Source organism: Trachymyrmex cornetzi, unplaced genomic scaffold, assembly GCF_001594075.2.
Source record: "Trachymyrmex cornetzi isolate Tcor2-1 unplaced genomic scaffold, Tcor1.1 scaffold25, whole genome shotgun sequence".
NCBI classification, from domain to species: Eukaryota; Metazoa; Arthropoda; class Insecta; order Hymenoptera; family Formicidae; genus Trachymyrmex; species Trachymyrmex cornetzi.
In genome coordinates this window covers 1,603,162-1,620,990 of record NW_017297166.1, presented here as the reverse complement: position 1 = coordinate 1,620,990, position 17,829 = coordinate 1,603,162, and the positions used below count along the sequence as shown (strand labels likewise).

General features: G+C 35.6%; 1 protein-coding gene across 1 annotated transcript in view; it reads left to right on the top strand.

Annotated features, from left to right (window-relative positions):
* The first annotated feature begins 699 nt into the window (after positions 1-699).
* Positions 700-17,829, top strand: part of dpr1 (defective proboscis extension response 1) — a 397,942-nt gene continuing 380,812 nt past the window's right edge. The window contains exon 1 of the mRNA XM_018508171.1: positions 700-1,661. Coding sequence (XP_018363673.1) covers positions 1,586-1,661 — 76 coding nt within the window. The 5' untranslated portion in view covers positions 700-1,585. The remainder of the gene's footprint in view (positions 1,662-17,829) is intronic.

Sequence of the window (17,829 nt, the reverse complement as noted above, 5' to 3'; positions counted from 1 at the left end):
TGTAGCGTACTATTACATATTGATCGAGCGCAATAAAGATTATTTAAAGCCTATTCAATATAATCTATTCAATATAAATTAAACGCCTAAAGCATGCCTATTATTCCACACTAAAGTGAAATCACATGAATGATATGTCTAAAGCATAACCTATTATTCCATTGAAGTGGGCACACATCTATGACTACAAAATACTATTCTATAGAGTCTAATTACACTGCCGACTGTTTTCCTAAGAAAAAAAGATAATCTTCTCGCTACTGCATTATGTAATCAGGCTGCGTATTCAGGATAGAGGCAATTCATACGGTTCAAGAAGAATTACGACAGCCGCTAATAACCGGGCGTCTGATACGAAGAAAGTTCGCCGATCTGTCAGCAGCGACAACATCATAATTCTCGCGAAGACGTCGGAGACAGCCGCGGGGTCGACAACAAGACAGACTCCTCGACGAACGTCGTGCTCCGGTGCACCCCCGCAGCGGTCATCCCTCAGCGGCCGCGGTGCGGCGCCGCCGGTTGGCGAGATAGACGAGGAGAGACCAGGAGAGACAGAAGGGAGGCAGAGAGAAAGAGAGAGAGGAGAGAAACGGTCTGCGCGTAACCGGTTCGCGCTTTATCCGCGGCGAACGCAGCAAAGTCATCGCGCAAGCGCGCGGTCACGAAGTATCCCCCGCAGGATCATTTCGCGCCGCGACGCCGAGCGGCAGGCCTCATCCGCGCCGGCGGCTGGTCCATGCGGGTTCAACGTCGTCGCGCGGGAGAACGACGACGACGGCGACGACGAAGGGCGACGACGATCAGATGTGTACGATGACGATCATCCGGATTAACATTGCTAGTTAATCGGGGAAAAAAAAATACGCGACACACTCGGACTAACCTGATTGCCGATCGAATGCTGCCGACGCGCGCGTCTCGGCCGAAGGATGCTGCGCCTGAGACAGGGCACTCGCGGGTCGCGCGTCGCGACGCTCGTCGTCCAGGCGAAAGATCCACGTGAGCGCGGCTGTCATCGGGGACAGGCGTGCAGGCTGCACCTCGGCCGCGTGAAAACGGGACATCGTCTGTGAGCATTTAGACCTTGATTACCGTGGATTACCGTCGAGGATTTACGATCAATACGCGCATAGCATCTGATAATACTGCTGATATATCGTACCAATCGCGTCTTCCAACGCTTGGGAAGCTTTCGCGCTCTATTCAGAGTTGATAGTTTTAATAAAATCGTGTCATAGCAGTGGTGAATGATTAATCTCCTCGCCAGGTGTTAATCGTGGTGTAATTTCTCTATCGGAACGCAAATGTTCATGTAAGAATTGAAAATTGCTTATATAGTGAAGTACGGAACATGTGTATGGTTTTGCGGTGAAAGTCTTAAGTGTCTACACTCTTTCGAGAAGGCACTATCGATTTGGCAAGAAAACTCAATTCTGTTTTCATTGTGAATGATATGACACAGTGAAGACACTGCACGGTGTGCGGATCCGGGAATATATGTAAAAATCGATGATTACACGTCGTGCTTCACGATAGCGAGTACAAGCAAGGATCGGTAGTGCAGCGAGCGATCGAGGTGTTAAAAATGCTGTGTCGCTGGCTCGCCGTGCTGGTACTCGCTGGTATTCTCCTGGTTATCGAGGCGATCGCGGTCAGCCAAGGTACGTTGCAATTTCGTCCGAAATCCTCAGAACGTTAGCGAACGACTAAACTTGTCCGACGAGAACTTGACTTTACCAACGAAACTTACCGCGTTCTTGCGGAAATACTCGAGATAACATACTCCTGCGAGACTAATCTACGTAATTGAATGTCAACGATGAAATCTGATACAGCACCCTCATTTTCGCGTTCATCTAGAAAACTTATTACTTAGCTAAAACTAAAGTACTACTGCAGAGTATAACCTTTGCAGTGATGCTGCAAAATCAAGTATGTAATGAGTGTAATAATAATGAGTATCTTCATATATGTGCGATTTAATTTTCCGCGTAAAAATGACCCTGTGTGTGAGTGTACTGCATATAAAAATAGATTTACACATTTAAATCTGTAAATCTATTTTATATTATAATATTTGTGTAGTATTTTCTAAATTCTTTAAAATAGAATCTCACTCTGAAAAGTGAAAATTTTGCCAGTATTAAAAGAATTTTTAATCTTTAAAAGTGAGATTTCACTCTTCAGAATGAGATTCCAATCCAAAGGATTTAGAGAGTACAGTGTTATTTTTTACACAAAAAAAATAAATCACATTTATAAAGGCACTTATTACATACTTGAATTTGTAGGTATCGATTGTAAATATCATCGATGCTTTTTCATGCCGTATTCTCTTCTCGTGCGAGTATAATACACTTCTATTACGATTACATACTTTTTAACGTTCGCATAGAAAAACATAATCACTAGTAAAATAGGTGTTCCGTAAAATCAAACGTGTAGCGTCGCAAGAAATCTCTGCTCCATTACGCTATATTGGAGCTTTAAGAACCTTCGCAAAGCAAGTTAAGTTTTTTCGCAGTCGTCTACCTCTAATCAACGCGCGCAGTCTTGCATTACTAATCGCGAATTAACGAGAAACACATGCTCAAAGAAATTCTCAAATGCTAATTAGAGCCAATACGTACTTAAGACTGGAAATCAGATTTGCACAGCGTTATTTCAAAAACGATCTAGATCTTTTCTTAACTCCCCAATGCATAATTATCTAGTAACTACACTAGATAACTACTATATCAAAATTTAAATGACACATAAAACCAAGAATATAATATATGCACATTATTTTTACATACATTTTTCACCTATAAATTAAACGTTCAACCGTGTAAGTTAAATCAAATTGATATCTATGTATAAACTTACATGTTAACTTCAGTAATGAAAAGACAAATCGTACTGGGAATATATCTCCTCCCCAAAGTCTCCTGAATTCCAGCAGCATCGGAATTTTCGCGCTGGCGTGAAATTGTGTGAAGTTACATAACATTTGCTCATTCGCGCAACTCCGGTTGTCGCTCATAGCAATCCAAAGTAATTACGTGGGCGAAGATTATGTCACTTCGACTGAACCGCACCAGCATCCCGTTTCTAACTTGCGGAAATATCTGCGCGGCGAGTTCGCGGGTGCCGAGTTTGGAAACATCGCGGTCGCATTCAGTCTCGCGCCGCTAATTGTCGGTTCATAGTCAGTGATCCAGGATAATTGCGCGGATGGTGGCTGCTCGAGTGCGAATGCACCGCTCGGGACCACGTAGCGGGAGATGGCATACGTGCTAATGCGCGGAAACACGTGCGAGAATTTGCTTCGTATACATTTTAAGCGTGCCACGACAACGACGACGACGACGACGACGACGACGACGACGACGACGACGACGACGACGACAGTGACAACGAGATGATTGCGTACCCACCACCAGCGACGTTTTACGACATCGTGTCACTTGAATAATTAAAAATTGTCTCGTTTGCTTGGTATTCACCGGACGGCGTCCTAGTATCGACTTGAGAATCGGAAACGTACAATCGTCACCGACTGGTTCCATGATTACGGATATGGATGAAGTCCTTACAATCAGAACGCGTGGCAAAATATGGCACGTATCAGAGACGCGAGTACACGGAGAGGCACAAACGGAACAAAAGCACTCGTCTCGCTTCGCATCGTCCGCGCATATTGGCTCGAGAACGTAATTGAGTGCGACGTGCAAACACTCGCGGCAATTGTTTTGCCGTTTGTCAAGGGAGACATGATTTCACCACTTTGAAACTAGTCTGGCAGCTGGAACGCGGTACTTCGCGAGAGATAACGAGCATTGTCTGTCTTTTTTGCAGCAAGACCAAAAAAAAAATTGGGGAAACAAAGAAACAGGAAAAATGAATTAATAACCAAGAGAGATAAAACGTAATAAAATATTCAAGTCAAAGTGCTTAAGAAATAAAGATGAGGGGAAAAATGGTTTTGCTGAAATATCTGAAAATTTAGCTAGACACGGATTTGAAAATAATTTTGTTGAATCATCAAAATAATGAGGACGCTTAAATGTCAAAATCTTTGTGCATTATCCACATTCTAAAGTGATATTTCACTCCCAAAGAGTGATAGTTGCAACAGTCAAGAGTAAAATTTTCACTCTTAGAGTCACTCTAAATTCCAAATGAGAATCAATTTTCAATCTATGTGGAGAGTGAATAATTTCACTCTCCGAAGGGAGAGACTGAAATTTCACTCTGATAAATGTTAAGTTTAGCCTCCCTACATTTAATCTAACAATTATTAGGATCATTCAACGTGTTTTTGTACAAAATGAACAAATATGGCAGAAAAAAGTGTCTCTGAAACGCGTTTCTCGCGAAACGAGATATCAAGTTGACTTTTTAAGTTAGATTAAGTAAATTTATTCCTGAAGGAGTGAAGTGAATTTACTCCTTGCCGGACTGACGCAACTATCAATTTTCTTGGAGTAAAATTTCACTCCCGAAAATTTAGAGCGCATGTTTAAGTATCCTATATTATTATTTTGGTGCAACCAAATTATTTGCAAATTATTTGCGTCCTTTCCGTGTATAAAAATGTGATTAAAATGCATTTGGTTTAAGACTTTCATCAACTTCTGGTGAAGTTAATCGACGATTGACTCGTAGAAGTGCCAATAACAGTTCAATGTATCACACACACAGAACTTCTTTCTCTTTCTCTTCCTCTTCTGATTGTGAGACAAACTACATTTAGTTCTAACATTGACAATCGATGGTTGATTTATGCTTGTTTTCTATCAATTATAATCTCGGTTCACCTAACTCTTCATCTTTTTTTTAGTTTTAAGAACAAGAATAAGATGAAGGGTAAATTGGACCGATTGACGTTAATCTACATTAATCTACATTAACAGGCATTAATTATCAATTAATTTAATCAGAGATTGGTGAAAAGATCCTTAGATATTAACTAGTACTAATTTGTTAATATAAAGAATGTATTACAAATATATTCCAATTATTGTAAAGTTATTGTAAAGTGTCAAAGTTTTAAATCAATTAAAAGTAGACAATGCCTGCAGTAAAATGCTCTTTTTATTCACGACACACGCAAGTATAATTTTTTTCATCCAAACGTTCAGGTTCGTCCATTAACTTCCCATTCAGGTATCGATCCGATATATTTGTGTGCGAATTTTATTGCTCTCGTCTAATTAATTGTTAACGAGCGCGGAAATACTTGCATGATCGACGATGATGCACAGATACAGCCGTGTGACGCGTATGCGTTTAACGCTAATGTGAGTTCAACGCCGACTTGATTGACGTATATGCGAGTCGCGGACATGTGGCTCGTTCGTGAAAGCATAATCGACGAACGACGATTCGGAGGTGCATTAGAAACTATTTGTAGCGGATAAAATTTAACGAACGCTTTCGATTAACGTTGAAATTAATACTCTCGCGCGCGATATCTACTGAATACTTGACCTGCTATACATTAATTTTTCGGAATTTCCTATTTCATGATAACGCCGCACGACCAATTTTCCGACAAAATATAAAGCTATTCGCAATTTTCGTGAAACAAGCAAATAATGAAACCGTCCGACATGACGCATTATACTAATTGCTATGCAGCCATCACACAAAAAAAAAGTGAAATAATGATTGCTTGTTAACAGGAAAGTGACAAAATGTAACCTTTTGAACATTAAAATAGTAATGAAAAATGACACTCTTTCAAATTTTCGAGTAATTAACGCATTTAAGCAATAAAAATTTTACTTTTATTTTCAATGGTCTACCTTTAGATAGCATATATACTATTATTCAGATATAATACTGTGAGTATAATACACTGAAGAGAACCAAGAATTGAAACGTTTGTACTTTTAATTTAATATTTGCATTATTACATATAAATAACTAGTGTCCCCTCACATTGGCTTTTCCTTGTTTTAATTTCTTTTGCGAGTTTATCAGTATAATACTATTACCAAATACTATTATTAATATTATACTATTATTCAAGTAATGCGAAAGATAACTTTTATCATCTGACGTAACACATACGTCAGATGATAAAAAAGAGATAAAATTTTAAAAATGCAACAAAGAACACAAATGTATTTTTTAAATATGCGAAAAATATTTGTTGTCTCCAAAAGTCTGAAACTAACTTAAAAGGACAAATTCACTGGATCAGTATCGAGTTAGCAACAGTGAGAGAGAGAGAGAGAGAGAGAACGAATAGCAATTGTTATCAGATGAGACAATAAAAATATGAATACAACGCTTATATTTTACAAATCCCAGGTTTACAGGAAAAAAAGATGATTATAAATGACCCATATAGACTGCAATGACTTTTTAGTAACTTATAAAAAAAACTTGACAAAAAACTGGATATAATGTTATAATTAGCATTGGAAAGGTCAATGCTGTTAATTCGACCAGAAATTATAACAAATTGCGTGCTATTGCAGTTCGATGTGAAGAACGCAAACTTGATCGAGCGGCTTAAATCAATTTAATCTGCGACAACGGCTCACACGCGAATTAATTAATACATAATTCGCGCCGCTCTTTGACGCACGCATTTTTAATATAATCCGCTTCCGGATGCAGCGCGTCGCGTGCATAGCGTAATTGCAATCGCTCATATAATCGGGATCGCGATGTAGTCATGAGAGTTTTTAATTAGCCTGAAAATCATGTCTTAAACCAGTAGAAAGAGAGAGAGAGAGAGAGAGAGAGAGAGAGAGAAAGCCAGTATAATCTGCTTTACTTATTAAATATATCTCCTTTGAGCGGTCTGTTATTCAGGTCGTTCATTTTTTGTCGTCGTTGATGAGCTCGCTTTTGAAAGAGAATGTTATACATTCCCATAGGATCAAATTACCAAAAGGAGACATCAAGCTTTTAATAAAAAGGACGGATTTCAAAAAATTGTCTCCTTTCTTAAACCACTCTTTTAAAAATCCTCTTCTCTAATAGATATCAAACGGCTCTTCGATAGGTCTATGAACCAAATGTAAACAAGAAGATCGCACAATCTTTTCGCAAAATATTAAAACTCAAGAATCCATTAAGACATGCGAAACGTCATCGCAAAGTGTACACGATATGGCCGGTAAAAAGTCCGTTTCAACGGAAACTCGTTAAGACCGTCCTCTAATTGCAGAAAATCAATCTTGCGAAGTTGCACGAACGAGAACATCGCTTTTCACCGACACGCACAAAATCGCGTCGTTAGTCTCTGTAATTATAGAGACAGTCTGGACCGGGGGAGCTCGTTTCGACTCGATCCAATGCGCAATTTTACACAAGTTACCCGCGAATGCGTCCTACGAAACTTCATCAACGGAATCTTTGATCAGTTCTTTTTTAAACAAAAATTAAATTATATATTTTGCATCTTTTAGCACGTTTTCGGCGTGTGAATATTATACATATACAGTGAGTGCAAAAAGTATTCGTACAAAGAAAATATTTTTTAAAAAAACTTTATTTTTAAAAAGTAAATATTATCCAACGAGAAATGAGTTATCGAATTGATGTCGATTTGATATCGATACGATGATTCAACATCAATTTGACGTCTATTCGATGTTTAATTGACGATCGTTTCTTGCTGGGTAATTAACAATTTATTCATAAGGAATACAATAGACTGTATGTTTCTTAAAATTATATATACTAAAAAGATGTGTATTAATTATAGAAAATATATCATCTGAAAAATAACCAAAAATTACAAATTCTATTGTTTGGATGCTCAAAAAGTATTCGTACAGTCGAGAAATTTAGCTTCTAAAATGAGGAATACATGCGAAGCTGGTTTGTTTATGTTAGAACAGAATATATTCATTGCACAAAATTGTTAATTAATGTTTATTTTTTACAAATAAGATTTTTTATAAAAAATTTCCTTGTACGAATATTTTTTGCTCTCACTGTATATATCTTAACATCTAAAATCAGACATGCCAGATTATAACTCGATTAAAAATTAAAACTGAAGTTAAATTACGGACAAAGAGATTGCAATGCACATGTTGCATGATTCATGAAAAACACACGAAATATGAAAAAAATTCATGAAAAATTCATGTTCAATATATTTTAATATTTTCATATTTCCTTCGTGAAAAAGTCCAAAATTATCTGATTCATAGATGCAATTTGTAGTACGTTATATCAACGCTTTGATCTATATCTAGATAACATGCAAATTTGAAAATCGTAAACATAAGAATGAGCAATTCAAATTGTTAAGGATTTTCTCTTACATCAAAAATAAAACCCAAAGTGTTCTGGCATCGAAAAAGGCATGAAAGTGCTCATTTTCTCTCCGATATTTCTTCAAGTACCAGTCCGTTTACCGAAGCGTAATCGATAGCTTTGCTCTTGAATTCGTGGCAAAACAGATTTCGCAACATGCTGCGGAGAGCATGTAATTGAAAGTAGCTGACAAGCGGTCAAATTCAGCAGTAGCAGTTCAAATAGCGGTTGCACGTAATTTTCGCTACCGATACAGGTTACACAAGATTCTGGTGTTGCGAATCCGCAATACATACGGACGCCGAGCCGCGTAGACGCATTTGCACAGTATGTACAATTCCTATTTCCATTTTCGCACGTAACTCATGTGTCACATAAAAGACAGCGATTTTATGGAAGAAAATTCTGTGAGCTCCATGAATAATTTAGATACGGACTAAATATGAAAATGTAATGATCATGTGACAAGAAAATCAATGTATCTATTATACAATGTATATACAATGTATATATAGTATATACACATATATATATTTATGTATAGTTTTTCACAAAAACTTGTGATGTAATACTTACATAGCAAACAACAGAAAGCAAATCTAATTTACATTTTACTCATATAAGCATAATTTGCGTAATTTGAAGTTACAGAGAATAACAGAATAATCTAGTTTAAAAATAATAATATGCTACATGATAATTGTTGTTCAATTTGATGCGTATGTGAATTATATATTCTATTTTGTGCACATGCATCAACGTCTGTTTCAACAAAGTTTAATTAACCATAACGAAATTGCCGGGCGTACGGTTGGCCTAGAAATTACAAACTAACATCTCACGGTCTTTATTCCCTCGATTCTAATTAATTCAATTATATTGCAAGAGAGTTTAATTACGATTCAGTCTGCTAAATCCAACCGAAGGTACCGAAAACCATAACAATATCTCAACGATAAAAGATGTCGCAGAAAATAAAATTAAAATTAATCCACAATCTAATTGTCACACACCACATATCTTCACTAAAATGACGCTAATTATTCCAAGGAAAATCTTTTTTATTCCATCATTATCAAATATTAATGTAAAAGGCCATGAATCATCAGATATTTGGTACTTGATAGGAATACAATTCGTTCACCGACAGAATCAATGTGGCCAACTATTTTGTAGATAAATACGCACGTCCTGATGAATAAAATCTCCATAATCATCCACGTTCATCGTCATAAATCACTCCGGATACGGGCGGATTCAGCCAGGCGCCTTGACGTGCACGATTTCTGGCTTCATATCGCAAACTCGTGTCCTGCTTTATGTATTACATAAGCTGGACCTAGCCAACGGCCGTAAGTCGATGACACGTTCTGCTGTCGCTTACGTGCGCAACGATTCCGCGACCAACCGCGAGAAAGCCACCCGAGGATACACCCTGTCTTGCTTCCTGTCTTGTAAAGGCTAACATGAAATAGTGCTATTCGTGTTCAAGAGAAAACTCGCAAGTGACATTTTTCGTATTTTTATAAATAACGATTTTTAGCAGTTGCAGAGATAAAAAAATATAACTGTATGCTGTGCATACATTTATCGCAAAAAAAATCATAACTGTATTGATTTTTATGTTTGAATTTAATGAAAAAACATATTTCTTATTATTCAACAGAATTTGAATAAATACAGAAACTTAAAAAATATTTTGCATGTTACCACGATTGATTTAAGTTTTTCTCTTTTCAATCCCTTCAATCAAAATATAAATTGTACAAAAATAACATTTGACTTAGATTTTCAATTGTTTTAATATATTTAGCTGTAATGTTTGGAATGTAATTCTATATCACACGAATATAATATAATAGCAGGATAAAATCTTTGTGTTGAAATTGCTTATTACGTTCATACCTAATATATAAAATTAGAATCTATAATAAAATTAGAATAAATAGATAGAAAAATTATTGCCAGAGATGATAAAAGTGAATATGTCTAACCTCATTCCTAACACAAAGTACAAATGCAAATTCAAAGGGTGTTAATTATAAATCTTATCTCATTGATTGTATACTTGTCATTTAAATTTATCATTAGATCACTAAAACAAGATTAAATTAAACTCGTCGTCCAAAATATACATCTAACATGTTTAAATTATTTGTCTATCCGTATATCTTAAATTACATCCTATATTAAATATCAAAAGAGCAATGGTAATGCAATGCATTGAGTTAAATAATTTTATTTTTAACTTCCATCTATCAAAATGTACATCGATCTATTTCTGTGGTTAGTTTCAAAATAAAACATATTGTCCATATTAACGTATGCACTTAGTGAATAATAAACTAAATTTAGTTGGAGTCAAATACGTTTTCTTGAATTAAATTTAACTCCATTGTTTTAATCAAATTAATGACACATTGGGTAGGAGCAGTGGCGACCTATATATATGATTGAAAATAACTTAAATCAGGTATAATTTGATATTATAAACTTAACAGTGTAGTATACGCGTTATACCACATCATTATGCCAAGTAAAGGATTTTCAAGTTCTCTTCATTAGAACACTATTATAATTAATAGTAGACATAATCGATTACAAGCTAATTATGTGTAACGGAGATGGGAATTTGATTCTCATACAGGATTCTTTAATTATACTCCTTACGTTTTAAGGGGCAAAAGCGTACTATCTAATAAATACGTATTAGCGTTATCGTCAGACGGAAGCGCTCGTGGAAAAATTAAATGACCCGGGTCCATTAAATTTAAACACGGTATTAAAACACTCGGGATAAAACGAGATTAAATTAGCGCGAGGGATCGCTTCGCTCTCGCTTATCTGCGGTACCCGCGAAATCCCCTGCTATTATTTACGAGCAGCTTAGCGCATAGCATACATACATTTCCTGTTGGAATACACCTCCGTCTTGTATTTTTATTATCAGCTGAACTACCAAAGTATGGACATAGTATTCTTGCCGCGTTTCAAAGGAGACCCGCGTACTGTCCCACGGGTGCATTTACGATGTTCGCGTGTGATCGTAAATCGCCATTTACAACCCTTATCCATGTGTTTTTTCCTTTTACTTTCCTCGAAGTGCAGCTGCTAATAGGTTTCCGCGCGAACGTTTCGATACATTACCGCGGGCGCACTCTTCCTCAAAACGAAAAAATACTTATTCTGGTACATGATACGAGAGTGCTTCGTATCTCATGATTTTCGTTGGGAAAACCGCAAAAAATAGAACGTTTTACTTCAGCACCAAATTCGTGACCGGAATTTTCGCAATTTTGCATGTACGCACTTCTTAGAAAGTCTCCTTTATTAGATCGATGAACGAACGCTTTTATGCTCACAAAGAAATATCTCGTAATTGCGTCTTCATTTTGTAAGCTCTACTTGTGTTTCAAAAGGACGTTACGTTAACTTGCATCTAATTGTAATACGGAGTCTACAATAGAAGTCGTAATGGTCGTAGTGTCTTAAGTCGTAGAAAATTGACCAATCATAGTCAATCTTCTCATATTTGACTGTGATTGATTAATTTTCTACGACTTAGGACCCTACAATCGCTATTCTACGACTCCTATTGTAGACATCTGTCTCAAAATTCGATTTAAAGATGGCTATGTAAATTGACAATGTTTAATATGATATTGATGTAGATCTTAATAATATCAAAATAATCAATAATCTGTATTGAATATTAAAAATATGAGCCTTTCATGTGAAGTATCCCAGACAGCGCATATTTAAAAACGAGACGTCTAAAAAGTTTCAACATTTTTTTTTTGCAAAAAACATCTTTAAGATTTCATTTCTGATTTTAGACTTCGTTTCATAACAATGAAGCTCAAACAGAACTGCAAAATTAAAGGAAAGCAGAAAGAATGATTTCAAACGTAATATTACGCTAAAGGAAATAAGAAATAATACACATCTCTTAAGTATCATTATCAAAGTTCGTTTTAGCAGAAGTTTAATACTTTGTTTTCACTATTTGATCTCGATAAAATGCTATACATGCATTTAATTAATAATTTATTAGCAGAATTCTAGTGCGAAATTATTATTGCTACCAGGAAAATTATTTTCGATTTCATAATATTATTTATTTCGTAACACGGTTGCGTGCAACATTCGATAACGAACAATTCTATTTTCAGTACTATTGGCAAGATGACAATTTTGTGAAACCTGAAAACCCATTACAGAGTCTTGATGAAATTCGTTACGTAGATGAATGAGAAAATATAAACGAAACACACACGAGAAACGTGTGACTCGACACGTTAATAATATAACTGACTCCAATCGCAAATACCGCAAGTTGAATCTGCTAATTGAAATGTAATAACGAAGCATTCAGCTCGATATCGCGGCGGCGGACGTAATCATCGGTAATTTAGCAGCGAAAGGAAAAATACAAGAGTCATGGTACATATTGTGGAGGATTATCCGGATTGAAAGGTATCTATAGAACAAGAGAGGCTCTTTGTGCCGTTCATTAAAGTGACGAAAAAAGTACATTGTCATGCGTGCGTATTTCATCTTATGTGATATTAGACAGCAAATAAACGTGACAAATTTCCACGCTAGATTAAAACGTCACAAAAGTTTCTCTAATATGTAAATAAATTAAACATCATTATAATATTATAATACACATAAAATTAGCGATATCAGGTTTCTATTTCTTTTAACTGAACTTTATACACCATTCATCTTTTCTCTTTCTTTCTCCATTGAAAAGAGAAAAAGAAAAAGTGAACTACACAAGAAGTTCAGTTAAAAAGACTTATTATCTTTTGAAAATTTAACGTACTTTCAGAAACTATCAGCAACGCCATCAACGTATTCATCTGTTACCGATAGCAACAAATTTCAAGTTGCTTAATTAATTTCTGCTGCCATGCTTATGAATTCGTGTAATAAGGATCGAGCGTACGACTAAATTGCCTACCGTAATTAGTAGTTAACGAGGAGACGTTACACTTGCTCGCAGCACAAAGCTGGCTAAGGGTTACCTGCAGAGGATTCTCTCGCAAGAGAATCGATGTTACCTTATAATGTAACTATATAATGACATTGTATATAGTTGATCATAGTTACATGTCTGTAGCAGCTTGCAATCTCGCTTGGAAACCATAACGATGTCACATGTGAGATTTTTGATCGCAACGAGCAATAAATTAAATTGTATTTAAAGCAAACTAGTATTAAACAGGATTAATACAAATAGTGAAATAATTAATTTGGACATTACATTTAGTAATATCAATACAAGAGAGAGAGAGAGAGAGAGAGAGAGAGAGAGAGAGAGAGAGAGAGACAGACAGACATATAGAAATTATTCATTTAATCAGATAATTCAGATTATAATATTAATGCAAATCCATATTAATCGTATTGTTCATTATTTGATATTTTTCCATTGATCCTTAAGATAGAATCTTATCAATTTATTACATTCAATATTTCAGTTTTCCTCAAAATCTATCACGAAAACAACAAAATTTCCAAGTTTTTTTTTTTAGAATTAATTTCAATTTGAATATTATAAATATAAATACTTTTATTTTTTCTTTCATATTTGCAAAGGAAGAACTAAACAAATAATTTTGAGATTTGATATTTCTAAGCCAAAAACTATCTACGTAACAAATGTTAAAGAAAATGTTTTCGTACGTATGTAGAACCGAACAACTATTTTTTTAATCGCTACAACAAACAATCTTTGTTGTAGATGCGTCCGGTGCGACGAATATCACGTGTTGTCGAATAAGCTACAAATCCGCGTTACGAATTTGCGGATTAAAACGTATATCGACGAAACATTTACGCAACCGATTTACATGTAATGCAACGATAATCGTTCCAACAAAACGTTATCGAAAAAGATTATTAATCGAGGTGTGGCGTAAAATGTACATATTACGAGGTCGGTCGACGATGCGAAAAGGATCCGTATTTAAACTCCAGTACGGCCGCTGTTACCGTCCCGTATAATCCGCTTAAATTCGTTTCACCCGGCCAGAATGTTCAGAATTTGTATTATTACAGTCATTACTCTGGCTCTCGTACGTGTTTAATGGGCAGATCTGCAATTGCAGAGGTTGCGAGTAAATAAATCGAGAGATGCTTAAAAAGATACTAAACGAATAGACTTTTTTTTCCATGGCGTTATTCAAACCTGTTACAAAAATTGAAAATAATTTTGGAGAACGTGATTTATTAAAAACAACTAAAAATTACGAAAAAGTACATTCGCACGGATTTGTCCAACAATTGTAAATTAAACAATATAACTTGCTTGCAGAAAGAAATTGTATCTTGCAGCAAACGCAGCGGAATAATAGTGTTCTAGTACCATCAACTGTATATGTGTAACAATGCAGTAAAAGTTCCATACAATACCACAAATATTTGTCTTTTCCAGAGTAGTGTTTAAAATTAAAAAAAACATTGTTGATTTTGTTATTTCACGCGCGCTTCGTGATTTTCAGTAAAGACGAGTATCTCTATCCGCTTTAAGACGCGGCATCAACAATCTCAGCCGCAGCCTTCTGCGGAAACTTCTTCAACTTTCATCTCGAGCGCGAATGATGCCTGTTCTATGCGTGTATCTGTCCGAGTGTCGAGGAAATTGCCGAAGTACATGGAACTTTTGCCCGCTGTTGCCTTTGAGCCCGACAAATTTTCCACCGTCGCGTCTACCCTCGTGTCTACATGTCGCGACCCGGCCGCATAGAGACGAGCTTTTTCCCCCGTGATGCTCCGTGCTTGCAATTTTCTCGAAAGCCTTTCGAATTTCGAGCCGTTCGCCGACGTCTGCGAACCACGCTCTGCCTGAATCCGATAAATAAGTAAAACGTACGGAGCTGTACATTGTATACTTTTAATCGCATGCAACTCTAATGCTTCGTGCGAAACACTCAGACTTATTAATAAAGTAATTGCACGAGATTATTTTTCTTACTTTTTAAATTTGTGCGATTTATATAAAGCGATAAAAATATCTGAAAATTAAAAAAACGCGCTGACATTTTTTTTCTGCTCGAGGTGGTAACCACTAGCTAAAATATTATCCCGCAGATGATTTCATATGATTTCATCTGATTACAAATAATTTTTTCACTATAATTTTTCCATATGAAGTAATTTAATAAAATATACACACACACACACGATTTTATATTTAATTAATTTTAATATAATACAATAATTTTTCGTGGTTGCATATGTGATTATCGGATTATACGTAGAGATTTCATATGAATTTTATAATAATTTCGAGGACTCTGTCCCAAGATTACGTTAAGTGGTTACCTCCTCGTCTCTGCTCCTATTCAGCTGCCAACTAGTATAGTATAAATATGTATATTTTTTGCAAAACGCATTTTATACAGTTACGTTACATTGCGGTTTTCGTTAAGTCCCGTAATTTCATAGCGCTGCATGTTATACCTAATTTTATGTCAAGATACGTCACGCTGTATAAATTATGCTGCAACTTTAAGGACAAGTTTAGGGTAAAATTTGAGAACATCGTTGTTGTAAGTCAACAACAACATTAGAGGTTTCAGGGAAGCTCTTGTTGCCAGAAAGTGCGATATTCTAGCTCTTATCATACTTAATGCTAAAATGTAACTCTCTAATCCCGACGTTTACTTATATCCTCAAATTTAGTGTGATATATTGAAGTCATGAAACTAACATTCGCGACTTTACACGCGATAATACTTTCGGCTTTTAAAAAATAAAAGATACTTACTAATGTAAAATTACTAACGATCTGCATGTAAAATTTTTCGAAAACGCTCATTGTTCTGATAATCGACAAATCGTTGATTATGAATAAAAAAAGATTTAGAAAGTTGTATTAATTGTGTTAACCTTCCACTGGCAATGTTGGATTTTAAACGCACAGATTTTTGATTGTAAAAATTCTCATAAAATTTAAATATGTAAAAAAATAAGTAAAATACAATTTAACTTTTACGATAAAAACTTGTTCAGAGATTTTATACAGTCCACAATATATAAAATAAAATTAAAAATATATGTATAGCACAAAAATTTGCACTAAATTTCCGTTGCGAACGGAGGGTGAAAATTTTACATCGCTGAGGCAATTAAGCATCAGATACGCGTTGAAAATATCTATGTAGATAATATGATAAATCTTTGATTCTTATTCAAACAACTACATAATGTAACCATTTGTATCACGCGATTTTTAGTAATTTAATTAAATCACCATCTTAAGATGGTAAAACATTTCATCACACACAGAAAATTTACGCAATTCGCAAATGAGAGGTTTCATTTTAGGTCGAATTTCTGGGCGGATATCAAACCTACATTCTTTTCTCCTAAGTAGACCTGCCCTCAGGTGGATGTAATGAGTGTTTGCATCTCGTACATCACGAAGATAAGCCCGATCACATTTCAACGTCACGGTGTGGCCACATGGACTCTGAGAAATTGACTACTCTTGTGTATCTCTTTCTCTTGGCGTGTACCGCAATACCTTTACCGACAAATAAATGATTTATAAGCGCGGATCGAATGTGTAGGGCGTGTCTTCAAAGGCTTCGCCTTTTGACCACGGCTTCTTTTATGCTCACGCACTACGATAACGTAGGACTTCTTTTAAAACAATCGCGATGATTGCTTGGCGAGGAAAAAAGATCAAACGTGTGGACGAATCTTATGGAGAGAGAAAACTGACGCCTTTTTTGAAAGACGATCTTAATAGTGTCTGGAAGAAATACAAGCCTGTCAATGTTCAACAGCTAACGGATTGTGTAACAAGGTACAAGGTGACAGATCCAATTACCCAATCACCTGGCTACCTCCTCAATTGCGTAATGTTCCAATCTAGCTAGAAACAAGATTTAACCATAGGTTTCGATTAAGTCTTATGTGCAATAACTTATCCTGGATCGAAAGTAATCATTTTGATACATTATTTAAGTATATACATCGCTTGATGCACGTATTATCTTGTTATCCATTAGTTTTACTTTTATGCGAAGTATAAAAGTATCTTTTTGGATATTCAAAATAGATTTATACCAAAGCAGAACAACAAGTCACGATTAAATGTCAAAATGAGATTTAAATGATTGAAAAATGATTTATAATGATCATTTTGGAGTCATTTTGATATCATAATGACTTGTGGTTGGGTACACACACACACACACACATACACATTTTTTGTAAATTTTTTAGATAGAAATAAATTTAAATAGAATAAAAATTTAAATAGAACAAAGAAATTGTATACAAAAATCTCCAAGTTATAAAATAATATCTAGCCATAAAATAATGACATTGCTTTCATTCTGTGATACACAATTGCTTCAATTTCATGGATAGTTAACGAGACGGCGTTAACGATTGATCACAATTTTATTCGTGTTCGTCGTATCGACTGGTGGAAAGTAACGTGGCGCTTTCTCGAAGTCGAATCCCCGGTAGTGTCGTCCATAACGTGCACTACTGTAAGACGTTATAAATAAAAGAACGTCGTAATCTCGGTGG